The 15,806-nt window shown below is 39.6% G+C and overlaps 1 protein-coding gene across 5 annotated transcripts; it reads right to left on the minus strand.

The window, feature by feature from the left end:
• Positions 1 to 1,019: 1,019 nt before the first annotated feature.
• Positions 1,020 to 10,443, minus strand: edaradd (EDAR-associated death domain). Of its 5 annotated transcripts, none has more exons than XM_020047507.3 (7): positions 10,042 to 10,443; positions 9,445 to 9,760; positions 6,405 to 6,463; positions 5,932 to 5,974; positions 5,754 to 5,818; positions 2,963 to 3,011; positions 1,020 to 2,750 (listed from the first exon to the last, which is right to left on the minus strand). In XM_020047507.3, exons 2-7 carry the CDS (start codon positions 9,476 to 9,478, stop codon positions 2,365 to 2,367), a joined length of 636 nt encoding a protein of 211 aa, XP_019903066.1. In that variant the 5' UTR covers positions 9,479 to 9,760; positions 10,042 to 10,443; the 3' UTR covers positions 1,020 to 2,364. The 5 variants fall into 5 exon arrangements, with proteins under 5 accessions (XP_019903066.1, XP_019903067.1, XP_010890564.1 ...); XM_020047508.2 differs by lacking the exon at positions 10,042 to 10,443 and having other exon boundaries at positions 9,445 to 9,490; positions 9,595 to 9,899; XM_010892262.5 differs by lacking the exon at positions 10,042 to 10,443 and adding an exon at positions 7,505 to 7,593 and having other exon boundaries at positions 9,445 to 9,893.
• Between the last annotated feature and the right edge of the window lie 5,363 nt (positions 10,444 to 15,806).

The raw sequence follows: 15,806 nt of genomic DNA on the forward strand, positions 1-15,806 counted from the left end.
AATCATACAATGTGATTTTCTGGATTTTTGTTTTAGAATCCGTCACACACAGTTGAAGAGTACCTATGATAAAAATACAGACTTCTACATGCTTTGTAAGTGGGAAAACCTGCAAAATTGGCAGTGTATCAAATACTTTTTCTCCCCACTGTATGTAGAAACCCCTCCCAAAGAACACACTTCCAATCTCCCAAAAGAGTGAGAAAATGTGTTATGATCTCATAGGACCAAGGTAGAACTTTTTGGCCTACATTCCAAAAGATATGTTTGGCATAAAGCTAACACAGCTTATTAACCAAAATAGGGTAATATTTTGGGTAATAAAATATTACCCTATTTCTTCTCTTCTGTGTGAACAGGGGCTCTGGTTAGAATACAGGGACAATGTAAAGTGCCAAAGATATTTTATTTTGGCACCAACCCTGATGCCCCCAGCAAATTGTTAAATTAAAGAAGAATTTCACCTTTCAACATGCCTACAGTCCAAAACACACAGCCAAAGAATGGCTTGTAAAAAAGATTGTCCTGGAATGGCACAGTCAGAGCCCGGACCTCAATTATATAGAATACCTTAAGAGAGTTAATTGACCTTAAAGAGAGCTTTACATAAGACACCCCCTCAAACTTTTCCTGAGCTTACACCATTCTGCAAAGACGAGTGGGCTAACATTGCAAAATCCAGATGCCCTGGAGACCTATACAAACAAAAGGAGCTTTCACAAAATATAGTTGTTGGATGTGCACATTTCGGCAACCAAGGCACTGATGCTTTATTACTTATAAATTATTGATTTGTTAATCACTTAAATAGTTTGTTACAAGATCTTTTTAAATGTAAACAAGGGAGACATGATGTGTGTGGAGTTCAACAAACTTCAGTCTCCCCTATTATTATATGGTTGGATATTCAACACTGGGATGGATTTTTTTATTTTCAATTAATATACCTTTTACGTAATGAATTATATTAGGATATGATGACTTTTAAACATGTTATTAAAACAAACAAGAAGATGGGAAAACATCTAGCTTTTATTTGCTTTAAGTGGGGTGGGGGGGAATTGTAACCACATTCAGAGAAACACTCAACGGTAAAGTCCTAATTTGGATTAGAACATTGTGAGATCTAATAAAAAAAAATAAAAAAAGGAACACTCTGCTTCACCCAACTATACCAAAATAGTCAAGACTCATTAACTATGAATACAAACATTACTTGGAAATAAAAATATTTGTATGAGAATATAAAGACAGCAATGCAAATCTGTGACATATGCCATATCTACTACACTGATTCCTGTCATTACTATGGTTACTGTTCTTAAAAGTAAAAACTGATTAACATTTCACCATTTTAATATATTTTTCCCTTGTTCTTGATGTGCCATGTGGGTATGTTGGTAAATACAGTTACACTTTGTGTTCTATAGCCCTCTTTTTTTTTGTGCGCGCACCAACTCTTGGACAGACGGCAAATGAGGTGGAATGAAGGCCCTTTAAGGGATAGTTTAACCTATATTCATATTTGGGTGAAATTCTGCTTACCATGAGTTGTTCTTGAAGGCCCATGAAGTCATTTTTCACAACAATCCATTATTCACCTTTGTCCCGGCCTGCAGTTAGCATCAGTAGCATGATCCAAATTCATGAATTGAAACTATGCGTCCCGAGCCACAAAAGCTGCATTGCTAGAAGGAAAATACTCCAAAGGACTAGGAGTGTTGTTAACCTGTCAATGTTGTATCCCTGTAAATAATGTTTAAATTTTTGCACAATATATCTTGATTTTACCTAAACTGATACTTCCTTTGTTTACCGGTCTGTTTTGTTCACAAATGGTATCAATACAAAAAAAAAATTGTCATACTTTGTAAACAACCACATAGCATTTGCTAACTACTGATGACATCATTGCCGAATGTGTGTGGCGGCTACAGAAAATAGTCACCTAATAATGCTAATTCCAGGCTGTGACAGAGTTGAATAATACTTTGTTGCTAAATATGACTCCATGCGCTTTCAAGAACAACTCAGGGTAAGCGGAATTTCACCCAAATATGTATCATGGTCGAACAACCCCTCAGAAAAAGTAAAGAATGTGTGTTAGTTGAGATGCTCAGAACTACAGATGTTAGTATCAGTCCCACTGTCCTAAACTCCGCAGGAGTCATATTACAAGTGATCCAGTTGTCTTCAACGTTCTCAAATCCGGAACCCAATGTCTGATAAATAAATGGGCTTATGCTAACATTTCCACGTCCCAGTTGTCATTAAAAATTCTATAAAGTGGATAGCAATGTCAAAATTAATATGGAGTTTCTGATGGGTTTTTTAGGGTTAGGGATAGGGTTTCGGGGCAAGCTGTTAATGAGCGTTTTGCCAGCGTGAGGGCCAGTCGTTCTCCATCCATTGCTGCAGAAGCCGCAGCACATCAATGCGCTGGTAGAGTCTGCAAAGTTCAGTGAGCTCGGTGACGGTCTTGTGATTGTTGCGCAGCAGGAACTCCTGTGTGGGGCTGTTCACTGAGCCCTGGGTCCGGTGCTCCAGCAGAGTCAGCTCATCGTAACTCATACCCCAACGGCTCGCAAAGTTCTTCCAGTTCTTGACAGTGCAATGATTTGGGTCAAGTTTAAGACGGAGTAAATCAAGCAAGTCCTTGTCATCCATTAAGTCACTGATCTTTGGAGGTGGAGCTGAGCAGCAGCACTTATCACATGGATTGTTCAAGAACTGTAGCTCCTTGGGGAAGTCTGGGGGGCAGGGATTGGGGCAAAGGAGAAATGGAATTATCACAAGCCTTTCAAATATATACAATGATTATGCAGTGACATTTTTAAATTTCTATTTTGAGTGTACATGTAGTTGCCTAGAAAGATGTGTTGTAGATCTACAGCAAGTACTGGGAAATGTTCAGATATGTGGTACAGTAGAACACTGTAAAACATGATTAAATTAAAATTACCTGGTGAGATGGAGCTTGAGCAAATGTACTCCACATTATCTTCCACTGGCTGTGTGAATTTGGGTAGAACAAAAAGTTGCATTACAGTTTTTGTTATTATATATTTATACATGCTATTATACATTTACTTTGACCTGCATTTTCATTGTTTGTTTACACCTGTAGGTAAGGAAGCAAGTGGGAAATACAATTGGATTTGAATGTATTTCTAATTATATAGTGCAGTTAACCACAGACAGGATTTAGAATGCTTTAAAGGATTCTGATATCAATAAAATAACTCAACTCAACCAACTCACACGCTCCTTCACGGAAACATGTGATGACTAACGTCTTTGTGGTTTTGACACCCTCCACTAGTTTCCCTGAACAAGACTCCATTACCAATGGCCAGGATGTGACCTTTTCAGATTCAGCTAACTTTAGTAAGCAACAAGTACAGGAGTAACCTGTCAAAACGTATCAACATATTTTCTCTCTAGGCTGTGCCTGGGCGCTCCTCTAGGTCTGCTGTGCAGAAGATGCTAAATCGTGCAGACAAACAAAATTAAACTTCACTTTGCACTATTGATAAGAAAAACCTAATTGATAATTGAACAGGTTTCAATGCATCAAAACATAATAACAAATCTCAATTTGTAAGATATATCTGTGATTTTGTTGTAGGCAGAAGTAGAGCTCATTAATTTAATCTTGAACCTTAGACAGATCTTGGTGCCATAGCCAAGGACTATATGCAAATTCGCCATTTGCCACTGAAATGTTTACAGGCAGTAGCAAAAAGCACAACTGTAGGTAATTAGCCAAAACGTGTTTGTTAAAGCCCCAACATCCCCTGCACGTTTTACTGCAAATACGTATGTACCACAGGAGTCATACATTTAGGAAGATACTAGATCAACTAGGTTAGCACTCCCTCAGTAGCGCACATCAACTAGCCAGAGTGACTTTATACCCATTTACAGTGGATAAGAAAAGTCTACACACCATTGTGAAAATGCCATGTTTTTTTTATGTAAAAGAATGAGACAAAGATAAATCATGTCAGAAATGTTCCACTTTTAATGTGACATATAATGTGAACAATTCAATTGAAAAACAAACTGAAATCTTCGAGGGGGGAAAATGAAAAATAAAAAACTTACAATAACCTGGTTGCATAAGTGTGCACACCATCTTATAACTGGGGATGTAGCAGTGTTCAGAATTAACCAATCACATTCAAACTCATGTTAAATAGAAGTCATTACACACCTGCCATCATTTAAAGTGACTCTGATTAATCACAAATAAAGTTCAGCTGTTCTAGTAGGATTTTCCTGACATTTTCTTAGTTGCATCTAAGAGCAAAAGCCATGGTCAGCAGAGAAAGATATCAGTCAGGAGAAGGGTACAAAATAATTTCCAAAGCATTAGATATACCATGGAACACAGTGAAGACAGTTATTATCAAGTGGAGAAAATATGGCATAACAGAGACATTACCAAGAACTGGACATCCCTCCAACATTGATGAAAACACAAGAAGAAAACTGGTCAGGGAGGCTTCCAAGAGGCCTACAGCAACATTAAAGGAACTGCAGGAATTTCTGGCAAATACTGGCTGTGTGCTACATGTGATAACAATCTCCCGTATTCTTCATATGAATGGGCTATGGGGTAGGGTGGCAAGACGGAAGCCTTTTCTTACAAAGAAAAACATCCAAGCCCGGCTGAAGTTTGCAAAAACAAACATGAAGTCCTCCAAAATCATGTGGGAAAATGTGTTATGGTCTGATGAAACTAAAGTTGGCCATAATTCCAAAAGGTATGTTTGATGCAAAAACAACACTGCACATCACCCAAAGAACACCATACAGACAGTAAAGCAGGGTGGTGGCAGCATCATCATCTTCAGCTGGAACCGGGGCCTTCGTCAGGGTGGAGGGAATTATGAACAGTTCCAAATACCAGGCAATTTAGCACAAAACCTTCAGGTGTCCGTTAGAAAGCTGAAGAGACCAGACCTGAATCCAATTGAACATCTGTGGGATGATCTGAAGAGAGCTGTGCACAGGAGATGTCCTCGCAATCTGACAGACTTGAAGCACTTTTGCAAAGAAAAGTGGGCAAATATTGCCACATCAAGATGTGCCATGCTAATAAACACGTACCCAAAAAGACTGAGTGCTATAATAAAATCAATGTATTAGTTTAAGGGTGTGCTCACTTATGCAACCAGGTTATTGTGAGTTTTTTATTTTTCCCCCTGAAAGATTTCAGTTTGTTTTTCAATTGAATTGTTCACGTTATAGGCCACGTTAAAGGTGGAAAAAGTTCTGACATGATCTTTGTCTCACTCTTTTACATCACAAGAACCTGGCATTTTAACAGGGATGTGTAGACTTTTTATATCCACTGTATCTGACTACATAGCAAATAATTTGCTTCATCGCAGTAACATATTTAAAATGCTATTCCATTTTAGAGGCACTAATTTATTTTAAAAGAACGTTTAAGAGAAAGCATGCCACCACATACAGGCTAGCAGGCTAAATAATTTAAATCAAAAGCTATGATATAAACAATGTGCTCCACTGGTTTTGTTTTGTAGGGCAACTATCATAGGCCTAAATTATGCTCACATAGCCACAAAAGCCAATAACCTCAAGTCTGAAACTTTTACATTGTGGGTATAGCAGTAATTGAGAGTTGGAAGTCGCACAGAATTCTCAGAACTTTCTGCAAGTTTCTGCTCAGGAGACCAGACATTTGCTTGTTAACCCTAAACACATGAGGGAACATCACTTACCTGTCTTATTCTGTCAGGAGAGAGGCAGCCAGATGGCAATGATCTCAGCTGCAGTGTCACTGTATCTGGAAAGAACATATTGATGGTTTTAGTTAATATTGTACTTTCTCAAGAAAGTGCAAAGAAAGGCACATCTTTTGTGTGAACAGATGTAGACTACTTAACATAGAGCACCTACCTTGAGGTTCTGTGACTTGGACTGGATAGTTTGACTTCAAGGACTAAGAGACACAAGCATATTTTATGTTAGCCGTTCCTAGGAATTGATACAATGATAAATTGGGATCTTTGTAGTATACATATACAGTATGCTGATCTTAATGATTATATACCTTTTTTAAGACAGACAGATAGGAATTATAAAACGTCTGTACACTGTTGAGGTAAAGCAAAAGGTGGCTTGTTGTAACATGCTTCTGAAGTACGTCTGTTGTTGGGAATCTCAGCATAATGTAGGCTATACTACTCAACAATGCATTAATGGTCTTGGATTGCTTTTTTTCTGAAAGCTACATCTACACAGACCAAAGGTTGGTCATCATTTTGCTCTATTATTTGGAAGAAAAACAACTTACATGTCTATTCAATTAATTTCAGACAAGACATTTACTGTATTTGCTGTAGTTTGTTTCTGATGTTAGACTGCCTTACCATTTCTGCCATAAAGCTGCTAGTATCTATGTCCTCCACTGGTTCAGAGATTATTCTATCTGTCAAAACAGGACAGATGTAACAGCAAGATTACACAATGAGAATAATGAAAATGGTAGCTATAACATTAAATATCTGATGACAACCTTGTAACTACATTTCTGCATGTAATAAAAGCATTAAGTCACTTCAATGTTGCTCTGAATATTTCAACAAACATCGGCATGAAGACAATACATTTAATTTGACCATACTGAGTCTCCTGAATCTTGATAAAGTTCATTTTAAGAGAAATACACATGGATGAGTTGCAAACATACAATGCGCTCTATCCAGACATAAAACTTACCTCTACATGCAGCGGCCAGCCTGCGTCACCATGAGGCTATTGTATGAGACTTCAGCTCTCCAAACATAAAGCTATTTTGACCTTTCTTAATTTATGCATTTTCCTTTCAATCATTTAGCAGACACTTTAATCTAGAGCCATTTAAGAGCAATTAGGATTAAGTTCTTTGTTCAAGGGCCAAATGTAATTGTTCACCTTTTCGCTTCAGGGATTTTAACCACTGACTTTTCGGTACCTAGCTCAATACTGTAACCAATGGTCTTTCTACCCCCATATACACAATGAACCTGACACTATCTTAAGCTTAGACTAGCGTAAACCAGGCAGACGTCTCAAATGACAATATGTAGGCAGGCAGACCATGTGGGTGGGCTAACCTCCTCAGACATTGGTGGAGTAAATGCATACACACAGTATTTAAGTATTTGATTTTACTGTTGGTACTCAACACCATAATGGAGTTGTAAGGTGACTCACACCAGGAGTCTATATCTGACCATTTTATTGACTGAAAACATCTGCCATAAAAAGGGTGAAAGGTTAGACTGTCTATTTTTATGGAGAGACAAACTGTCAAATGTTTAGCCCACAATGCTGTCATACAAGACTTAAACAAACAATAAAACATCTGTTTAAATTGAACAATTATATGATAATTACAATACAGTCCTGAAACTGTGCTGTTGGGCCAGAGCCAGAAGAATCTCTGGAAAAGCAACATTTGGAACATTTGTCATAAACTTTGCTTAACTGGTTAGAAGCTCAGTCAATCACTGATGACTTGGAGTTGCAAGGTGACTCACACCAGGAGTCTCTCACCACGTCATCGACTGAAAACAACTGTCATAAAAAGGGTGATCGATCAAGGGGTTTATTTTTGTGGCATGAGAACAAACTATGACATGTTTAGCCCACACTGCTGTCATACAAGACTTAAACAAGCACTTCAACACTTGATTGAACAAATGCATAATTACAATATAGTCCTGAAACTATGATGTTCTGTGGAGGGTACAAAACAAACAATACAGCAGCATATATCAGACTATTCCATTTTGCGGATTTTTCTCCACTCTGTTGTTTTGAATATTTGGACTGTGAGACAGGAGGGGATCTCTCCTCAATTAATCTCTTACTAAGATCAGTAACAGCAGGACAGTGATGCTGCTTAATGCCTATATGAAGTGCAGTAAGTCAGCAGCGTCACTAATAATCATGTAATGGCTGTTAGACAGAAAGAAATACAAATGTATTCCAGGTCCTTGGTTGCTATACATGTCTACAGGTACTTGGGTAGTGCATACTCAATCTGATTTTAACATTCTTTTTAGTGCAAAGCTGAGACATATCAGCCACATGTCCCCCACTCATAACCTGTAAGCAGAAACCAGAAACCAAGCTCCGCTCAGCATTGTCTGCTGCACAGGGAATGCAGAGACATGTATCTACTTGCTCTGGAAGATGTTCAAGACATGAAATAGAAACCACATCATAATATATTCCCTGAGGCAATGATTCCATAGAGATGAACCTGGATTCTAATTTTTGACCACCCATGTCTTTGCTGCTAAGATTAGTCGAGTTTCAAAACATTTAATCAAACTGTGCAACGGAAGATTTGCTATGCAGTGACAAAGGCATGCTTTCCCCCGACACATGGCTTAAGATCAATGCTGTGATAATACCTAACTCAATCCAAGCAGTATCTATAGCTAAAGCAAATTTAGATAAATACTTGGCAAAAAATGGTTTGTCTATACACACTTAATGACTGAGCGGTTTGGGTTTGTGTGTGTATGTTTGTATAGTGTGTGTGTGGGCGTATGTGTTCCACCTTGTTCAGCAGGGAGAATACCCTGTAAGTCCTTGAACACTGACAAGGCAATAGTAAGAAAGCGTAGAGAGCTTGTTCTTCAGGACATAAGGAAGCATATATTATCATGAAAGAATCAGAGCTTGACCTGATTCTTTAGATCGCAAAAAATATATATCATCTCCAATTGGTCTGATGAACTCATAGATTGGGCCAGAGCCAGAAGAAACTCTGGAAAAGCAACATTTGAAACATTAGTTATTAGCTTTGCTTAATTGGTTAGAAGCTGAGCCAATCGCTGATGACTTATACAACCCTGATTTTTACCTCGCATTGTGGATTGCAATGAAAGATTGAAATATGTAGAGAACATTAATGCAGCAGACAATTTCAATTTGAAACCTCAGGCAAGTCCAATGTGTTAATGCCTCAAATTGGAAAACGCATGAATGGTCCTTTTTTTACATTTAGGCTTAGCCTACTTTAACACTGTCGAGATTAAATATTTTTTCCGCTGCCACATCTAATACATCCAATGAGATTTGTAAAGCATAAACCCATCATCGTCATTAATATGAACTATATTAATATTTGGGGAAATGCCACTGGCAATAGTAGCACATGGAAATGTAACCAGTCAAATGCAATTAGTCTGTTCCAGAATGTCAACAGTTTTAGTAACACAAAAATGTATATAAAACAATTTAGAATTCAAAACAAAAGATTGGTTGTTCAAAAAGCACACAAGATTAAAATACCAAGGCCATAGGAAGACATTAAACCACAACCGTAAAGTACATGTAGCATAGCTTGGGCGATAAACCACATCGCCTACCGGTAAATAGCCAATGTCAACATTTTCAAGAGTGCCGACTTACCGAATGGCTCCTTAAATGTCTTCAAGCTAGTCATCTTTTCAAAATGCTGTGTACATAAGAAGGAAAGGTAAGTAGCGCTTTACGATTATCAGGGGCTGATAAAGTTGACGCGGTGGTTAGTAATACCGCTGGCGCAACAGAGTTGCCTACCCAAGACTGCGCTGAGGGGGCGGGAGATTTAGTTGCTGTGATAATGACGCTCAATAAACATAAAATAAGTTGTGCTGTCAATGCAAGGCATCTCTGAACAGTCTCTCATGTCGCGTAACTTCCCGTTCCACTTGCGGTAGCCATACATGGAAGCTGACAGACCCACCTAAATGGAGATTTATCAGTCACTTCCATGACTAAATAATGACCCGACATTGGGACTTTTCTAAGCCCACGCGATGCTATTTTACTAAATTAGGGGTTACACCTTTTCAGCACAGAGCTTTTGACCTCATATGAACACACACACGATGACGATAATTATAATCAATACATCTATTCGATTAGGTTAATACAAATTACTATCAGTGCCAATGATTGTATAAAACTCTCTAGAAAATATGTACAAATTGGTTATGCGTTTGTTTTGTCATTGAACAGTTTCACCTCAAAAGTTAGATTTCTCCCATGTTTTGAGTTTAAAATCAAGCTGACAAACAACAATGGCATTGTCTACGTAGCATTTTAGCTATTTTCTTTTGCAAGGGGTCCAAAAACGCTGGAGGACATTTATCCCTTGTTATAAATTAGGGATTTGAATCCCGATTGGCTGATAGCGATGGTATGCCTAAGCAAAAAGGCACGACGGGGTGTGGTATATAGCAAATAACCCGTGAATACGTTTTACCAGAGGTATGCTGTCATGGCAACATAACCTGCTCCGTGCAGTTTAAAGATGCAGCGTACCTTCATGGTTAACTCGATAAGCACCGCCCTTCCTCCCACAAAAAGGCAGGCACGTTTGGAAGAACCAATTGACATTGTCGCACGGATTTTGAGAGACCTACTCCGCAGTGGGAGTGTGTTTAGAGGCCGTGTAACTCGAGTTTACCCCGATGATGTTCTCTAATCAATATATCGATCCTCATCTGACGGAATTCTGTATATTTACCGGTGTTGTGCCGAAATCACCCCCCCCTAGCGTGAACGCGCGCTCTCTCGATTCTCATTGCTGCTATACTTGTTTGCTTGTTGGGAGGAGAGTTTAGCCTACATATTTCACTGATCTTCATAGCAAAAAGGTTGAATTTTATTGTGTACATCAAGGCAGCATTCGATGACCACGTTTGGCTGCGTTTCATTCGTTTTTTTAAGGCAGGTTGATCGCGGTTTCATTCGATTTTTAAGGCATGTTGATCGCGTGGGAAGGCACTGTGCAGTTTTCGGTTGGCTATTTGCTTCAAGTGTATTACTATAAACAAATCGTTGGCAAAATCGGTCATATTTCCCATTTTGTATTCGACTAGTGTAAGGATAATAATTCAGCCAATAATTCAGGTTGAACCCCATTCGTTGTATATCCCTCTGGTGGAACATTAGGTTAATTACTAGCAATTACATGATTTGGTATTAATGAGTCTATCAGAAGTAAAGATAGGAAGGAGTTCACCACTCTGTGATTGTCTGCGCAGGCAAATAGTTAGGGGATCTCATAATCTACGGTACATAATATAATTAAAAGATTCAGAGAATCCGGAGAAATCTCTATTCAAGGGACAAGGCCGAAAAATAATATTGAATGGCTGTGATCTTCTGGCCCTCAGATGGCACTGCATTAAAAACAGACATGATTCTGCAGTGGGCTCAGAAACACTTCTGAAAACCATTGTCTGTGAACACAGTAGATCACTGCATCCAAAAATTCCAGTTAAAAATCTACCATGCAAAGAAGAAACCATATACAAACAAGATCTGAAAACACAGCTGCCTTCTCTGGGCCCAAGCTCATTAAGATGGACTGAGGCAAATTGGAAACTGACCTGTGTTCTGAAAAATGAAAAATGAAATTATTTTTGGAAATCATGGACATCGCATTCTCTGGGCTAAAGAGGAGTGGGACCATCCAGCTTGTAATCAGCGCACAGTTCAAAAGCTACCATCTGTGATGGTATGGGGGTGCATTAGTGCACATGGGATTACCGTTAATTCACCATTAATGCTGAACAATACTTACAGATTTTGGAGCAACATGCTGCCGTCCAGACATTGTCTTTTTTAGGGAAGGCCATGCTTATTTCAGCTAGACAATACAAAACCACATTCTGCACATATTGCAACAGCATATATGCTCTAGAAAAAGAGTCCAGGTGCTAAACTGCCCTGCCTGCAGTCCAGACCTGTCACGCATTGAAAACATTTGGTGCATTATGAAACAAAAAATAAGACAAAGGAGACAAACTGTTGCAGCTGAAATCCTATAACAAGCAAGAATGGGAAAACATTTCACTTCTTCCAATTGCTTACAGAATATTGTTTTTTTAAACGTGTTGCTGGCATCAAATTCTAAATGGGCATGTATTTTTCAAAAAACAATAACATTTCTCAGTGTCAACATTTGATATGTTGTCTTCATACTATTTTCAATAAACTACAGAGATAAATGATTTGCACATCATTGCATTCTGTTTTTATTAGCATTTTGCAAAGCGTCCAACTTTTTTGGAAATGGGGCTGTATGTATATGTCTACAGTGAGGGACATAATTTTTTTGATAGGAGGTTCTCACCCAAGATTTAACGGTACATGGCCCCTTCCATCGTCCCTTTAATGCTGTGAAGTCCTGTCCCCTTAGCAGAAAAACACCCCCAAAGCGTAATACTTCCACCCCCATGTTTGACGGTGGTGATGGTGTTCGTGTGGTCATAGGCAGCATTCCTCCTCCTCCAAACACGGCGAGTTGAAATGATGCCAAAGAGCTTGATTTTTGTCTGACCATCTGACCACAACACTTTCACCCAGTTCTCCTCTGAATCATTCAGATGTTCACTGGCAAACTTCAGACAGGTGTACTTTCTTGAGTAGGAGGACCTTGCGGGCGCTGCAGGGTTTCAGTCCTTCACAGCATAGTGTGTAATCAATTGTCTTCTTGGTGACTATGGTCCCAGCTGCCTTCAGATCATTGACAAGATCCTCCCGTGTAGTTCTGGGCTGCTTCCTCACCGTTCTCATGATCATTGCAACTCCACAAGGTGAGATCTTGCATGGAGCCACAGACAGAGGGAGATTGACAGTTCTTTTGTGTTTCTTCCATTTACGAATAATCGCACCAACTGTTGTCACCTTCTCACCAAGCTGCTTGGCGATGGTCTTGTAGCCCATTCCAGCCTTGTGTAGGTCTATAATCTTGTCCCTGACATCCTTGGAGAGCTCTTTGGTCTTGGCCATAGTGGAGAGTTTGGAATCTGATTGATTGATTGCTTCTCATTAAAATGCAATGTGTTGTTCTGGATTGCTATGTGGTTATTCTGTCTCTCACTGTTCAAATAAACCTACCATTAAAATTATGGACTTATAATTTCTTTATTAGTGGGTAAACGTACAAAATCAATACTTTTTCCCCCTCACTGTATTGTAATATAGTAGACTGTAACAAACCAAAACTGAATTGTAGGAGCTTAACTACTAGCTATGTAGAAATTGAACAGAAGAAAGCTGTGCTGCTTACCGGAGATGCTTGTAGGTACAAGTTCATAAGTAGGTGTCCACTATGACTTCCTTTGCGTCAGAAGGAAAGGCCTAAAAGTATTGGATAAATAAAAAATGTGTTCTCTAAATATATTTTCGGAATAAATGCATAAAGTTTTGCTCTCTATTACAAAATATTTGATTTGCAACATTTTTTTTTTACTTTGACGCCTTGTTTTTGCTTTCAGAATTTTTTCTTTCTTGACAAAAAGGCACAAATGTACCTCCATAATCACATCTGTCCCTGGGTTCTTTCTAGTTTAAGTTTTCTTGTCTTTGTACCAGCAAGAGGTCTTTATTTTACAATTCTCAGAATACTCCTTGCGATTACATTCCACTAGGATGTTCTGCATTTTTTATTGACTAAGGTCTGCTTTAGACCCAAAGGGAATCATAAAACTGGCTAAATAATTTGTGGTTTGTTGCCAGCTATTTTTTGTATTTCTCCATAGTTGGATTGCAAGCTTTGTTATTATCCAGTAAGTTGATTTTATACTTCCCATTTCATAAATTTTGCCTTATTTCATTTCTAAATGCTTAAAATTCCATGATGCACCCCCTCAGATGAGTTTGGAGTATTTCCCATAATAAAGACGGGAAATACTCCAAAAGGATAGTCTCATATGAAACATTATGGACATGACAGTGAAAGGGGTATTCGTTGCTTGTGGGTTAGACATTTCACAAGTCCAATAAATTAGTGCTTTTCATTTAAATATTTAGGAATTCACTAGAGAGTTAATGATATTTTTGATAGCCATTCTGTCATCTGACCATATAGCTTGCAATTTTCCCAGAAACGTGGCTACACAACAACTTACCCGACAACATAACCAATGACATCACCACGCATAAACTAATAAAGACCTTCCCCAACCAGAAGCCTTGGATGAACAGTGAGGTCCGACAACTACTAAAGGCAAGCAACGCTGCGTTCAGATCCGGCGATGCGGAGGCCTGCAGCTCATCCAGGGCCAACCTGAAACGGGCCATCAAGTTGGCTAAAAATGACCACAAACTGCGTATCGAGGAGCACTTCAACAACTCTGATCCTCGACGCATGTGGGAGGGCATCCAAGCCATCAGACTATAGGCCAATTAACCCCACCCCCACATCCAGCGACGTCTCCATCACTGACAAGTTAAACAGGTTCTAGCTCACTTCGACATGGAGAACAAAGAGTCAGCCATCATAGCTGAAATCCCTCCGGATGTCCCCCACCAGCAGATCAGTCTATCCACCGCAGATGTGCTGTCTGCACTGAGCAGGGGTGCACGCAAAGGCTGGTGGTCCTGATGGATTCCCCGGGTGTATATGCTGGTCAGCTGGCTGAGGTCTTCACTGGCCCAGGCGGTGGTCCCCACATGCTTCAAGACCGCAACCATTGTGCCAGTTTCCGGGGCAGTCTTCTGCAGCTAGCCTGAATGACTTTAGACCTGTTGCACTCACCCCCATGATCATGAAGTGCTTCAAAGACTAGTTCTGGCCCACCTCAAGTCCTGCCTCCCCCCAGCACTGGATCCCTACCAGTATGCCTACTGGTCAAAACAGGTCTACGGAGGACGCCTTCTCCACAGCTTTACACTCTGCCCTGACCCACCTGGACAAAACCTACACCTAAGTTAGAATGCTGTTCATAGACTTTAGCTCAGCATTCAACACGGTCATACCCTCTAGGCTGGTCAACAAACTCCATGACCTAGGGATCAGCCCTTCTCTCTGTAACTGGACTTTGGACTTCCTAACCAACAAACCCCAAGTCTGTCAGGTTAGACAACTTCACCTCCCTCCACCCTGACACTGAACACAGGTGTTTCCACAAGGCTGCATGCTGAGCCCCTCCTGTACTCCATCTTCACCCACGACTGTGTTCCTATACACAGCTTCAACATCATCGTCAAGTTTGCAGAAGTCACCACGGTGGTAGGCCTGATCAGTAACATGACGAGTCTGCCTACAGGGAGGAGTTCAAGTGCCTGGTGGCATGGTGCACTGAAACAACCTGGTTCTCAATGCAAAGAAAACCAAGGAGCTCATTGTGGTTTACAGGAAGTCTAAATGCTGGACCAGCAGGACTAAGGAACAGTTTCTTTCTATCTGCTGCCACCTCTGCTGAACTTTGTAGCTTCCCATCTCTAACTATGCCCACATTTCGCTACTGGACTAGTCTGACAAGGTTTTTTCAGTTCACGTACCATTACTGCTATTCCTGTATTTCATTTGCACATGCCGACTTGCACCTTAAACTTGCACCTTAACCCGGCTCTCACTGAACATTGCACATTTAGAACTGCCACTGTACTTTATTTTCAATTGTTACACACGTCTACCTCGGGAACCTCATTGCTGCTGTCCCTGCATTTTAGTGGCACATGCTACCTTACTCTTCAATTTCCCTCATTTTCAAATTCAGAATGCCATTGAGAATTGCTACAACTATTTACTTGTACATACTGTTTACTTAATACCTATACATTTGCTGCACATTTATGAATTTTCCACTCCATATTTAGAATTGCCATATGTATGCATTTGCATTAATTGTACACTTATTCATTCCACTTGTTTAGACATATTATTGTACTTTTTTCTGCACTCCTATTTGCACTTATGGTTTGATGCAAACTGCATTTCATTGTACTGTACTTGTACTGTTCAGTTACGATAAAGTGTCATCTAATCTAAT

This window comes from Esox lucius, chromosome 6 (assembly GCF_011004845.1).
Source record: "Esox lucius isolate fEsoLuc1 chromosome 6, fEsoLuc1.pri, whole genome shotgun sequence".
NCBI classification, from domain to species: domain Eukaryota; kingdom Metazoa; phylum Chordata; class Actinopteri; order Esociformes; family Esocidae; genus Esox; species Esox lucius.

Bases quoted from the DNA above. Each gene is read 5' to 3' on its own strand.
- edaradd (XM_020047507.3), bottom strand. From the start codon at position 9,478: ATGACTAGCTTGAAGACATTTAAGGAGCCATTCG. The intron at 6,464-9,444 runs GTAAGTCGGCAC...CTGTTTTGACAG, and splicing joins GACATTTAAGGAGCCATTCG to ATAGAATAATCTCTGAACCA. The intron at 3,012-5,753 runs GTAAGTGATGTT...AAATTCACACAG, and splicing joins CTCCTGACAGAATAAGACAG to CCAGTGGAAGATAATGTGGA.